Source organism: Felis catus, chromosome F2 (genome assembly GCF_018350175.1).
Source record: "Felis catus isolate Fca126 chromosome F2, F.catus_Fca126_mat1.0, whole genome shotgun sequence".
In the NCBI taxonomy this organism is placed as follows: Eukaryota; Metazoa; Chordata; class Mammalia; order Carnivora; family Felidae; genus Felis; species Felis catus.
Genome location: NC_058385.1, coordinates 51,777,930 through 51,791,644, shown reverse-complemented (window position 1 = coordinate 51,791,644; position 13,715 = coordinate 51,777,930). Strand labels below are relative to the sequence as shown.

General features: G+C 38.7%; 1 protein-coding gene across 5 annotated transcripts in view; it reads right to left on the bottom strand.

Moving 5' to 3' along the window:
• The window catches only part of OXR1 (oxidation resistance 1), a 453,716-nt gene that overhangs the window by 154,255 nt on the left and 285,746 nt on the right, over positions 1-13,715 (bottom strand). Inside the window, exon 1 of one of the 5 annotated variants that reach the window (XM_019823031.3) lies at positions 12,928-13,188. The exons of the other annotated variants lie outside the window; for them this stretch is intronic. Within the exon in view, the coding sequence (XP_019678590.2) occupies positions 12,928-12,940 (13 nt within the window). The 5' untranslated portion in view covers positions 12,941-13,188. Of the gene's footprint in view, positions 1-12,927; positions 13,189-13,715 lie in introns of those variants that run through there. 5 annotated transcript variants of the gene reach the window in all.

The window sequence follows — 13,715 nt, the reverse complement described above, 5'->3', positions numbered from 1 at the left end:
AAGTTGATTTCACTGACAATTCAGGGGGAGCATATGTCAGACTTCGCATCTGCTTGTTTGGGAGAGAGAGTGTTGATACCATAGGTTTCAATGCAGAGCGGCAGTGCTACGGATAAAAATCAGAAAAAGGCAGGAGGTGATTTCCAGAGAGAGTGGAGCCTAATGGGCGGGAGGGGCTGTTCAAGTGAAGATATTTGGGAGGCATGATGGCTGGAGTGGTAGCAGGCACGTTAAAGACAAAAGCCATGCCCTAAAGACGGCAGAACAGACTAACAAAGCCCGATCACTCTCTGGAACCTGACCTGCACATCGCTGGTCACTTTGTGTGTTTGTCTAAATAGTGTGGTTGTCTCTCTGTTACCACGAGCTAAACAGAATCCCTTTTTGATATAGATATCATATATATTTTCACTGATATCATGGAAAACTTCGTCCGGATTACCCAGATTATTTTCACTGACATTCACAACTTAGGGAAACAAGGTTGAGGATTCTCTGTCATTCCACTGTAATTCTTCTGCTGCATTCATGGAACGAAAGGGTTTTATTCTTTCATAAAGTGCTAGTCCAGGTAATGTCCATATAAAGTAGGGAAGGAGTTTTGGAACAGTTTACTCAAAATTTGGGCAGGGAGGAAATTTTCACATGAAAGGAAATCAGAAGTATTTATTTATCTTTTTTTAAATTTTTTTTTAACGTTTATTTATTTTTTAGACAAAGACAGAGCATGAACGGGGGAGGGGCAGAGAGAGAGGGAGACACAGAATCGGAAGCAGTCTCCAGGCTCTGAGCCATCAGCCCAGAGCCCGACGCGGGGCTCGAACTCACAGACCGCGAGATCATGACCTGAGCTGAAGTCGGACGCTTAACCGACTGAGCCACCCAGGCGCCCCCAGAAGTATTTAAAAGTAAGAGCGCCATGCCTTTATTTCTAGGAAGAAAGTGCAGGATCAAAACAGGGCTTTATATTTATAAACATGAGAGTTGGTCTTCATATTTTCCTAAAAAGAAGTATCCAAAAGAAATCTTCTAGCTACATGATGTGGGATTCTGGACTTTGCTAGGATCAAGTACTAAAGACATGGTGACTTGGCTGGCCACAAATCCAATCCTATCCCCAAATGGCCACGTGAGGAAGAAAAGAGGAGGGAGCCTCCGTTTGCATTTGAGGGCATGGTATATGATTAAGAGAAATTATTGTCCCATTGTGAGAGGAGATTTACAGTACCCTGCCCCATGGCGGGGGCCACCCTGTGAGGGGGACACGGACAAACGAGAGCAGGTTAGAAAGCAAGCAGGCTGAAAGGTGTGGTGAGAAGAAAGGCTGGAGAATGAGGAATGTTAGGCCTCTGGAAGAGGAGTTCTAGGTGGGACAGAAGTTACCATTCTCCTAACTAGTTGCCTTCACCAACGCTCGTCCTCCTACAGTCTATTTTCCTTTCCATATGTATGCTGAGCTCCTCATCAGGAATAAGGTTATTCCTCTGATAAACAATTCTCCAAAAATTTCTTGTAGGTTAGAATAAACTTCTCTCGTGATTTAGAATAAAATCCAAGCTCCTCAGCATGGCCTGGCCTCTGTTGCCTTCCCTGCATGCTTCTCTACTACTGCCATATGGCTGTTTTTCTCTTGCACCCAGACACTCCGAACTCACTTCCACCTCTGGGCCTTTGCACATGCTGTTCCTTCGGCCTGGCCTGCTGTCCCCTAGAGTTTCAAAAGCTTGTTTTTTTCCAATTCAGTGTCATTTCCCTAGAGAAGTATGCCCTAAATACTTCTGGAGTCAGAGGGGTTTTGTGTCAAATCCTGGTTCCACCTCTTAGGATCATGCTGGCCTTGCCTCAGCATCTTCTTCTGTAAGGTACAGTAGCAACTTGAGAGTTGCTACTAGAAATCAAGCAAAGCAAGTCACAGAAGACACTATGAACACTGCCTTTCACTTGCTCTTCTCATAGTGACCTGTAAACATTAGTTATCATTATTACTGCTTACTGTATCTATCATAACCTTAAAATGATTTTATTGATACTTTTCCTTATTTATTGGCTGTTTCCTCACACTACAATATAGATTTTATCAGTGCAGATTTCCTGGTTTTCACTTCTCCACTTTGAGTGCTTCTAACAGCCCCAAGCTCATCATAGGCACCCAATAAATAATTCGTTCACGTTTAATAGGGGAAGGACAATATGGCAAAGCAGGAAGTGACTTTTCAGTAGTCTTAATCCTAAATTTCCACCATTTGTGTCACCTTGGTCACTCTGGGGCCTCAGTTTCCTGAGTGTATGACTCTTTAGCATGACTCTTTTTTTAATGTTTATTTTTTAGAGAGAAAGAGAGAGATACAGAGAGACAGAGAATGAGCAGAGGAGGGGCAGAGAGAAAGGGAGACACAGAATCGGAAGTAGGCCTTAGGCTCTGAGCTGTCAGCACAGAGCCCAATGCAGGGTTCAAACTCACAAGCCGTGAGATCATGACCTGAGCCAAAGTCATACACTTAGCCCATGAGCCACCCAGGCGTCCCCATTTTAGTATGATTCTTAATAGGAGATTCAGCTTGTTAATTTTATAAGGGTAGGATGTGTGAGAAAAGTAAAGTCATGTATGAGGCAGCAGGGGGCAGCAGTGTGCCAAAAATGCACCTGTAGCTTTAAGATCCAGGTGTCCTCTCTTCTCCCTTTAATTGAATTAACTTAGAATTAAATATTCCATCAAGTCATTACATTTTGCAAGATGAAGATAAAACTGATATCTTTGGAGAAATGCTGTGTATACTCTTTTCTTCCTGTAAAAATGGAGTTTTCAATTAAAGGATCAAGGAAAACTCATTCTTTCTTTCTGATTTTATTTCCAAGTGGGAAGCAGTTAGTCATGGAACCTATAAGAATCAGACTTAAAAACTGTGGTGTTGGTGGCAGTGATAGTTCCAGTTCCACTCTTTACTAGCTGTATGACCTTGGAATTTTGGGAATAAATAATAAAAAGGTAGCTTGTCGGAGGCACCTGGGTGGCTCAGTTGGTTAAGCCTCCAACTCTGGATTTCAGCTCAGGTCATGATCTCATGGTTAGTGAGTTCGAGCTCCTATCAGGCTCTGCACTGAGTGTGGAGTCTGCTTGGGATTCTCTCTCCCTCTCTCTGCCTCTCTCTCTTGCTCTCAAAGTAAATAAATAAACTTAAAAAAAAAGTAGCTTGTTTTTAATAATACTATTTAATTCTCAGACCAACCCTGTGAGTTAGATTTTAAAACACCAAGCGGGGCGCCTGGGAGACGCAGTCGGTTAAGCATCCGACTTCAGCCAGGTCACGATCTCGCAGTCCGTGAGTTCGAGCCCCGCGTCAGGCTCTGGGCTGATGGCTCAGAGCCTGGAGCCTGTTTCCGATTCTGTGTCTCCCTCTCTCTCTGCCCCTCCCCCGTTCATGCTCTGTCTCTCTCTGTCCCAAAAATAAATAAAAAAACGTTGAAAAAAAAATTTTAAAACACCAAGCAATGAGAGATTAAGTGATTTGTCTAAGATCATGCAGCAGAGATACATAAACTCTGATAGGAAGCTTTTAACTATAATGTCATATGGTAAAAAAACTGCTTGGTTTGGGGTACCTGGCTGGCTCAGTAGGAAGAGAGTATGTGGCTTTTGATCATGGGGTTCTTGATCTTGGGGCTTGAGTCCCAGGCTGAGTGTAGAGATTACTTAAAAGAAAGAAACTTAAAAAAATAAATAAATACTTCAGCCCTAAAGAAAAAGAATTTGCTTGGTTTAAAAGTAAATGAGAAATTATACTAATTTCTTGTAAATAAATGAAAACAAAGCAGCAAAAAATATACTCCCCCTTGCTTGAAAAATTAGATCATTAAATAAAAGATTCAGTATTAAGTTAACCCAATATGTGGAAATGCCACTAAAAGTAATTCAAAACAGCTTAGGCATCCTTCTTAGATCTATCTCACGCCATCACCCTGCTTTCTCTTTACCGTTGTTGTTCATATAGTTCTGCTAGACTTACTTTCATGGGCCTATCATTCTGAGTAATTAAAAAAAAAATTTAAGGTTTTTATTTATTTTTGAAGGAGAGAGAGACAGAGCATGAGCTGGGGAGGAGCAGAGAGAGAGGGAGACACAGAATCTGAAGCAGGCTCCAGGCTCTGAGCTGTCAGCACAGAGCCCGACACAGGGCTCGAACTCACAAACTGCGAGATCCTGACCTGAGCCAAAGTCGGACGCTCAACCGACTGAGCCACCCAGGCGCCCCTGTCTTCAGGCATTCTAGTATCTGTTTTGTTTTTTCTCTTTTCACCCAACTCAAAAACAATGGTAGTGCTCATCGGTTCAAATATTAACATTTCCATCTAGGAATGCCCTAAGAAAGGGGAATACACACCAGAAAGAAAGAGAAACCTATGGAAGGGATACTGAGAGATTTGAAGAAGAGGAAGAGGTGAAAAGGCAGGTAGTAGGTTTATCTAGGCAAAGCAGCAGCCATGAATGTGCGTATACATCAAACAGAAACCCATTAATGATCACGCGTTGACCTATTTGGACTTCTACGAGAAATTCAGCCCATTATTTTAGAACATTCTATAGTCAAAGTCCATCTTAAAAAAGAAACAACTGTAAAGTTGCTTTGTATTTTCAAATTTAACCATATAGGCATGACAAGGAGGCTTTCCAGAGATATTTCTGTGAACCTCAAGAGGACCCAGAGTGCTGCCTGGCAGGTGTACTGTCTTTTCCCATTATGCACTCTCCCGCCATTTTCCCACTCCTAAAAAAGCCCTAATAAACTCTTCCTCCATCCATATTTTCAGTTGATGATCTTGGTACTTAACTTATTGGAAAGAGTGAAATTAGTGCCACATCAATGCTCCTACTAGCACCCGCAACCACTCACTCATCTTCTTATCTGCTCCTATTTTAGCTCATTTAGCCCCTTCTTCTTCCAGCTATTCAAAGACAATTCTTCTGGAACTCTCTACTGCACATTGTCACATTTCCCCCTCTCTACTAGATTACTCGCATTCACATAAAAACATGCTGTTATTTCTTCCATCTTTTTAAAAAAAATTTTTTTTTCAACGTTTATTTATTTTTGGGACAGAGAGAGACAGAGCATGAACGGGGGAGGGGCAGAGAGAGAGGGAGACACAGAACCGGAAACAGACTCCAGGCTCCGAGCCATCAGCCCAGAGCCTGACGCGGGGCTCGAACTCACGGACCGCGAGATCGTGACCTGGCTGAAGTCGGACGCTTAACCGACTGCGCCACCCAGGCGCCCCATATTTCTTCCATCTTAAAAAAGCTCTCTCTTGACACAATTTACTCCATGGGTGAGTACTCCCTTCTTCTACTGCCCTATGCAGAAAAGCTCCTCTAAAATTTCTATATTTGCCATTTCTAATACCTCCCACGTTCTCTCTCTCTCTTAAATTCAGTCCAGTTGGGATTCCAGCTGACTATTGCACTGAAACTGTTCTTGTTCAAGTCATCAACGTCTTCCACCCACCTTCATAGAACCAATGGTCATCTCAGTTCTCACTCAACATCTTGACCTCTACGTCCTTCCTCATTCACTTTCTTCAGTGGCTTCTATGATATCACAGTCTCATAGTTTTTCTCCTACTGAACTGGTTGTTCCTTCAGGTCTTCTCCCCAAACTGGAGGCACCTAGGTTTCAGTTCTTGGTCATCTGTCCATGCTTCCTCTTTTGGTGAGCTCATCGTGGTTTTTGTTATCATCTCTATATTGGAAACTCCCAAAGCAGTATTTCCAGCATAGGTTTTTACCCCTGAACCCCAGATCCATATAGCCAACTTGCTTATTCTCCACCTGGACACCTAAGTTGACATCTCAAACTTAACATGTTCAGAAATAAACTCATGAATTCCCTGCAAACATTCACCCTCATCTTTTCCATTTCACTTGAGGAAAAATCGATTTGCTCAGGCCAAAAAACCTGGGAGGAATACTTAACTCTTTATTTTGGTTATCTTTACTTTTACTCTCTCAAACCCCACATCCCATCCATCAGGATAATTTGTTGGCTCTACATTTAAAATATAAACAGAATGTGACCACCTCTCATTACTTCCATCACTACCATCTTGGTCTAAACTGTCACTATTTCCCACCTGAATCACAGCAATAACTTCCTAACTGGTCTGTTTCCATTCTTACTGATCCAGTGCTCTACTCTCTCCATTCCAATTAGAATAAGTCTTTTAGGGGTGCCTGAGTGGCTCAGATGGCTAAGTACCTGGCCCTTGATTTTGGCTCGGGTCATGATCTCACGGTTCGTGGATAGAGCCCTGTGTCAGGCTCCATGCTGACAGCATGAAGTCTGGTTGGGATTCTCTCTTTCCTCTTCTCTCTCTGCCCCTCCAGTGTACATGCCCCCCCCCAAAATAAATAAATAAACATTCTTTTTAGAAAAGCAAATGCATATTATGCCCTAGCAGTGATTAGTGCTATGAAGGAAAATAAAGGTTGCTCTTGAGAAAGTCACCTAAACTCCTGCTCTCTCTCTCTCAAAATAAAAAAAATAAGAGTAAGTCTTTCTAATGTTAGTCAGATCTTGCCATTTCTTTTTTTACAATCATTTATCACTTTATTTTTACTCTAGGTAAGAGATATAGTCCTACAATGCAGAATAAACTCTTCTAAGATGCTACATGATGTCACCGCCCCCCTACCCCCCATTATCTCTCCAAACTCATTTCCTATTTACTCTCCCTTATTCACTTCATTCCACTTCATTCACTTGGATGTTCCTGAAGTACATAAAGCAAGTTCCTGCCTCTGGGCCTTTCTTTCCTTCGTCCTGGAATTCTATTTCCCCAGGTATCTGTATTGCTAGCCCTCCTAAAAGGGCTCATCTTTGTCATCTTAATGAGACTTACCCTTACTACCATTAAAGAAAATTACAACACACCCCTGGCACTCCTGATTTACCTTTACTATTTTCTTTATTCATTAGCACTTATCACTTAATTTATTATAAAATTTACTTATTTATGATGTTCATTCTTTGTTTTTTTTTTATCTTTATCTACTGACATATAAGCTCCAAGAAGAACCAGATTACTATAGTATGTAGAATGGTAAATAATGAGATAATGTTAAAAAAAAACTGTAATAAATTCCCTTGGGCAGAAAATATAACTTGTATTCTGAATAATGGGTACATAACCTAGTATATTAGTTCAGACAAAAGTTGCCTGAGATGATAGGAGATAAAAATGAACACGGGAACATGTGATTCACTAAGTTATTAAGAAAAGTGGTGGGTTTGAAAAACCCCATTGAAAGAAGAGATTTGGCTTGTTAACCTGTATTTTGGTAGAATTTTCCTAGAAGAAGCACTAAGAATCCCAGAATCACCATCCAGAACCATCCACAACCCAAATCAATGACCACAGTTGCTACAGTAGGCTGGAGATGATGGTAACAGTCTCCTTGGTTGAATTAGAATTTTTAACACCAGGAAGGTATACCAAAAACTACAGGGATGGTAAAGAAATACATACTGCACAAATTGGGTTTATGAATTTTCTAAAACATGATGGTTTGATTATGTTTTGTCTCGTTAGAATCTTAGTTTTAATTTTTACCAAAGTTTCATATGAACTAAAGAAGCTAACAATTAGTTCTTTTGGGCGTCTTATAAAATAAAGCAGTTCCTCCAATCTCTTTCCACTCCCCAGAGCCAGTCTCCAGCTCTCTCCATTCTGAGCTGCTCCGATCTGGACTGCTGTTATCTAGGATAGCTATCTCAGGGGAACTGCCCTTCAGGAGGTCCCCTTCACTTCTCCCTTAGGGGTATCTCCTGCTGCCTGGATTCTATTGCTTTCTCTTTCTTGTTTGAGTTCCTTATATTGACAGAGCACCCAAGAAAGGGAGCATGGGAGGTAAAATTTAAAGACATGCATGTATGAAAATGCCTTTATTCTACTCTCACATATTACTTATAATTTCAGTAAAACTTCTAGTAGGAAATAATTCATCATTGGAATTTTGAAGGCATACGCCATTGTCTTCCAGCTTCTAGTTTGGTGCAGAGAAGTTCTATACCATTCTGATTCTTGATCCAGTAAATAAATATGTCTTCCAGAAGATGTGAGGATCTTTTCTTTGTCACAAGTTTTCTTAAATTTCATAATATGTCTGAGTGTGGGTTTATTCTTTTTCATTGTTCTTGGTACTGGGATATTTCAATTTGGAAACTCATGTCTTTCAGTTCTGGGAAATTTTCTTGAGTTATTTCTCTGACTTCTCTCCACTCCAATTTTTCCCCCTTGTGTCTTTTTTTAAAACTCTTGTGTAGATGATAGACTTCCATGACTGGCCCTCTAATTCTCCTATTTATTTTTCTCTTATTTTCATCCCTTTATCCTATTGTTCTACTTTGGGGAAGATTTCCTTCAAAAGCTTTTACAGAGTTTTTCATTTACGCACTCATATCTTCAATATTTTAGAGCTTTTATTTTTTGTTTTTGGAATATTCATTTTTCTACATGTGAAATATTTTATCTTGTTATGAACATTAATGATGTTTTAGAAGTTGCCCCCCCCCCCACTGGAATATTTTCTGTTCCTTCCAAATGTTTTTTTGTTTTTGTTTTTTTTCTGTGTTTGGTTCGGTCAATATTCTCATATCAGAAGGTTTAAGAGTACTTAAATTAAGAATTTAAAACTTTAAATTCTGGAATGCACCTTAACAGCTTTCCTACTTAGGAGCAGGACACTAAAAAAGCTTACTGGCAGTGAGGCTTGTAGGCTGTACTCTTTACTGTTAGAGCCTCTGGTGGAGCTGATTCATAGAATTCTTAATGTCAGTAACTTCAGGTCTTTTCTCTTGGGTCAATCTACTTTATAAACCGACTTTTTAGTCTTATCTTCAGACTCAGTATGACCAACTGACTTTCAGGAATTCTGCACTGCAAATATGGTGCCTCTTAGCTTCTCTGTTAGCTTCTCTCTCTCCTAAGCTCTCTGCTTTCCAGTTTCCAAAATTGTTTGCTATTATTCCCTCTTTCAATTTTGGTTCTTTTTGTCCTATGTTTCCTTCTTTTCTTTTATTTTTTTAAGTTTATTTTTATTTATTTTTTAGAGAGACAGAGACGGTGTGAGCAGAGAAGTGGCAGAGAGAGAGCGTGCGAGAGAGAATCCCAAGCAGGCTCCATGCTGGTGGCACGGAGCCCGATGCAGGGCTCAAACATGACTTGAGCCGAAACCAAGAGTCAGACATTTAACTGACTGAGCCACCCAAGTGCCCCAATGTTTCCTTCTTTTAAAAAATCACTTTACTGGAGGCGCCTGGGTGGCTCAGTTAGTTAAGTGTACAACTCCTGATTTCAGCTGAGGTCATGATCTCTTGGTCTTGAGATCGAGCTGCGTCAGGCTCTGCATGAGGCATGGAGTCTGCTTAAGATTCTCTCTCTCCCTCTGTTCTGCTCCCACCCACACACGCATGCATGAGCTCTCTCGCCCTCTATCTCTCTCAAACAAAAATCACTTTACTATGTATATGGTTGAGTTTTGAAATGAAACTTTAATGGTTATATTTCATCTGCCATCTTTAACAGAAAGCCTTGTTTCCAGTCATGATTTTAAGATGTTTGAAATGCTTAAGAAAATCTGATTTACTACATTTATAGATATGATTTGTTTTATAGGAGTTGTTTAACTACCTAGAAATTATTGGCTTATTATATTTTAAATTTGCCCCATCAAGCATTTTTAGTGTTTGTTAAAAAACTGTAGTTTAAAATGTTTAAGGAAGCTTATTTAACTAGGTTTGTAAATGGAAATAAATCTCAAGGGAACTTAATCTGTTCAACTTATGAGTTAATGGAATCAAGTAACTATGTATTTTTTGAGCAAGAGAGATTGCATAAGAAAGAGCATATGGGGAAAAGAGTGGGGAGAGGGGCAGAAGGAGAGAGAGAGAGAGAGAGAGAGAGAGAGAGAGAGAGAGAGAGAGAGAGAATCTTAAGCAGGCTCAGTGTGGAGTGAAGCATGGGGCTCGATCTCACAACCATGAGATTATGACCAGTGCTGAAATCAAGAGTGAGATGCTTACCTGACTGAGCCACCCAGGTGCCTCTCAAATAACTATATTTTTATACAAAAATACCTAGACCTATGAATTGTGCTTAAACCTAAAGGAAAAACTGTGCTTTCTAATTAATATTCAGTTTATAGAAGTTACATATTTTAACCCAAATAACTTTAGTCTTTTTCACAAAAGACCAACAAATAATCCCTCCTCCCAACTAAAAACCTAACTGATGAATCTGGAGGACATAATGCTAAGTGAAAGAAGCCAGATAAAGAAGAATCACCACTATGTGATACCACTTATATGAGAAATCTAAAATAGCCAAACTCATAGAAGCAGAGTGGAATGGTGGTTACCAGGGGCTCGGGGGAATTATTAGTCAGAGAGTACAAAGTTTCAGTTATGCAAGATGAGTAAGTTCTAAAGATCTACTGGGCGACATAATGCATACAGTTAACATTAATGTATTGTATACTAAAATAAATTCTAAGAGGGTGTATCTTATGTTAAGTGTTCTTATCATAAAAATAAGTAAGAAGAGTGGGAGAAAACTTTTGGAGATGATGGATATTTATGGGATAGATGGCCTCACAGATACATACTTATCTCCAAACTAATCAAGCTGTAAGCATATACACTGCTTTTTGTATATCAATCATACCTCAGCAAAATTTTTTTGTTTTAACTCCTAATTGATGGGAATAAATTTAAAAATAGCATAACTACATCTGTCATAGAAGTACAGAAGTTATGGAAGTAGAAGTTTGATTCAGTTTTGGCTGAGGACCAAGGCTGAAAGTGAAGTAGGTACCAAATATCTCCATATCCTAAAAGTGATGCTAAGAGACTATAAACACGGTTTGGCCACCATTGGCCCACCACATACCTACGAGGTATGAAACAGTTGATATGGAAGATGCCAAAAAAGAATTTATTTGAAGAAACTGGCCAACATATTGTGTTTCTACCCCCAAACCCACATGGTTGGGGAAGAGGACAAAGAAATCTTCCTCCCCATATCAAGTCAAGTGAGAGTCATCAAAACGAATAGTTAGAGAACCTACCTACATTTGGCTGGCCAGAGAAAGAGAAGGAGTCTGTGTAGGCATTGAACTTCACTTCCACCAATGGCAGAGCAAAATAGTCTATTTTCTGGAAACCAGATTTCATGGTAGGTTACTACCAAGATGCCACAGTAGCTAATTCTGTGGAGTTGTTAGAAAAGGATTCATGCAAGGAGAACACCTAGTGAGAGAAGGGGTATTCCAGAAGACATCTTAAGGGCTAGCAGTATAGAGTAATTATATGTAGTTAAACATCCTCTGGCATAATTCTTAGAAGTCCATAGAAATTCATCTACTATCTGAAATGAGTATTGTAACAAAGTAAGTCAGATAGCTTGTTGGCTATGTTATTAGAGTCCATCAGAAAATGGTGCTCCCTTCTTATTTCATTGGCTAAAGACTTTGCTAGACTAGAAAGAAATAAAATACTATTATAATTATGGTTGCAATTACTTGTTATTTTCCAACTATTACTAAAAAGGCCCCTGGAAAAGTCAAAGGTCTTCATTTTTCTCTTTTCTATCCCAATTTTCTACAAAATCTCCTATTTGTTTCATGGCACTTTGTGACCAATTCTATAGGCTTCTCGAAAATCTCACTGTAGTATACATTAACGATTCCTTCACAAAATAAGCCTGCTAGTCAAGCAATAAGTTTTAATAGTTATTTTCCTAAAACCAGGAAATACAACACTCTTTGTAGCTTCATGAATTTTCTTTTTCTACTTTATAAAATGTGGTGTTCCCCCCTCCCAACTTTGTTATTATTCAGCTTTACGCATAAACTCAATAAGGAATTTGGCTTTTTAAGATTAGCAAAGGCAAAGTTGAAATGTTGTAAAAGACTCTCTATTTTTATTTCAAAATAAAAGTATTCTCCATTGTTGAATACTTACCACCAAGAAGAAATTATAGTAAGTTCTACAATGGCAGGGACATTTCTGCTTTGTTCATCATGCTAGATATCCATAACACAGAATAAATATGGAAAGGGAAATCACACTGTCCTCAGGTTTGCTACTTTTAGCTGTCTCACAGAACAAGTGCCTTGTTTTTAGCTTATAATTCACTTTTATACCTCCACATAATCTTGTCTTACCTAACCTAGTAGGCTTTTGTTATTTTTATTTCTTTCCAAGTGAGCTACCATGAGTTTTGGCCAATATTTTTCTTTACATTAAAACAACAACAAAACAAAACAAAACAAAACAAAAAACCCCACCTGACTTGCTATGTTTTTTTATCAACTATTTTTATAAATCATCTGATAGCATTAGAAAATTTATCAGTCACTGGCTATAAAAGGTTAAATTTTCCGATTTTTTTCCATATTAACAATTCTTTTGAGAATCTAAATATTGTTACCTTATTGTAAATACACGTGAGATTAAATGTATTACAATTTCATTTTGTTCATCTGTTCTACTGTTTAGAGAGAAAAGGACATTTGCTTCTAGAAATTTCTACAGGGAAATATGAAATGTAAGGAAGAAAAATCAAACAATATTAATAGAAATAATATAAATGTTTTAAGAGTTTTTTCAAAACTCCTACCAAAGTATCACATTATTATAGTTAGCTAATATAAGTAGTGCTTTTTTCTTAAAGTCAAAGGTTGGCAATTTTTGGTACTTACTCAATAATAGGGCCACTATACAGATCTCCAAATCCACTGTTATTTGCATAAGATTCTATCATTTAGTTAATTTCCATGTTTTGCTAGCAGGACTATGCTTTCCCCAACTAATGATTGACATTTCAAGTAAATGAGAAATAGGATAATAGAAAGGCATGATTTTAGAAACTTACTTCTCAGCTTCATACATATGGGGCATATTTCCTTGGAATTCAGCCTTCTGTAGCAGTGGGTTGGCGACTTCTCTTTCAAACATTCTTGCTATTTCACTGGGTTTATTTCCATCCTAAATTCTAAATATCCAAGTACAAAGTGTCTTTGAATAGCACCATTTTTTATCCATCTTTAGCAAACTGTCAAAGTGAGAAGTCTACACCTTCCCACTTGTCTCCTTCTGACTAATTTTGAGAAGATTTTAGAGCTGGGCAAGACAGTGGTAGCCCAAAGAATGAAGAAACAAATATGTGTTTTAGGTTCAAAAGAGCAAGTTATTCATTTACGCAAGGAATGTTCTGGGAAATATTTAGCTTCTGAAATTAAACACATTTAGAAGGCTGGAAAACATTTAAATATGCTGGCCCCATATTGTTCCTTGCAAAGTATTAGCTTCAGTGATATTACATTTTCTGAAATCAAAGCTATATTGCTTCATCAAAAAATTGAAAAGGATATAATGTTTTACAGACAATAACCAGTGTTGACAAGGATGTGGAGAAATTAGAACCTTAGTGCACTAAATGCAGGAGTGTGAAATGGTGAAATCGTTATGGAAAACAATTTGGAGGGTTCTCAACAAATTAAAAGTAGAACTACGAAAGATCCAGCAGAATACTTCTATATCTATATACACAAGAATTGAAAACAAGGTCCCAAAGAGATATTTGCACCCCCATGTTCACGGCAGCACTATTCATCATAGCCAAGAGTTGTAAGCAACCTGAATGTCTACTAATCGATAAAT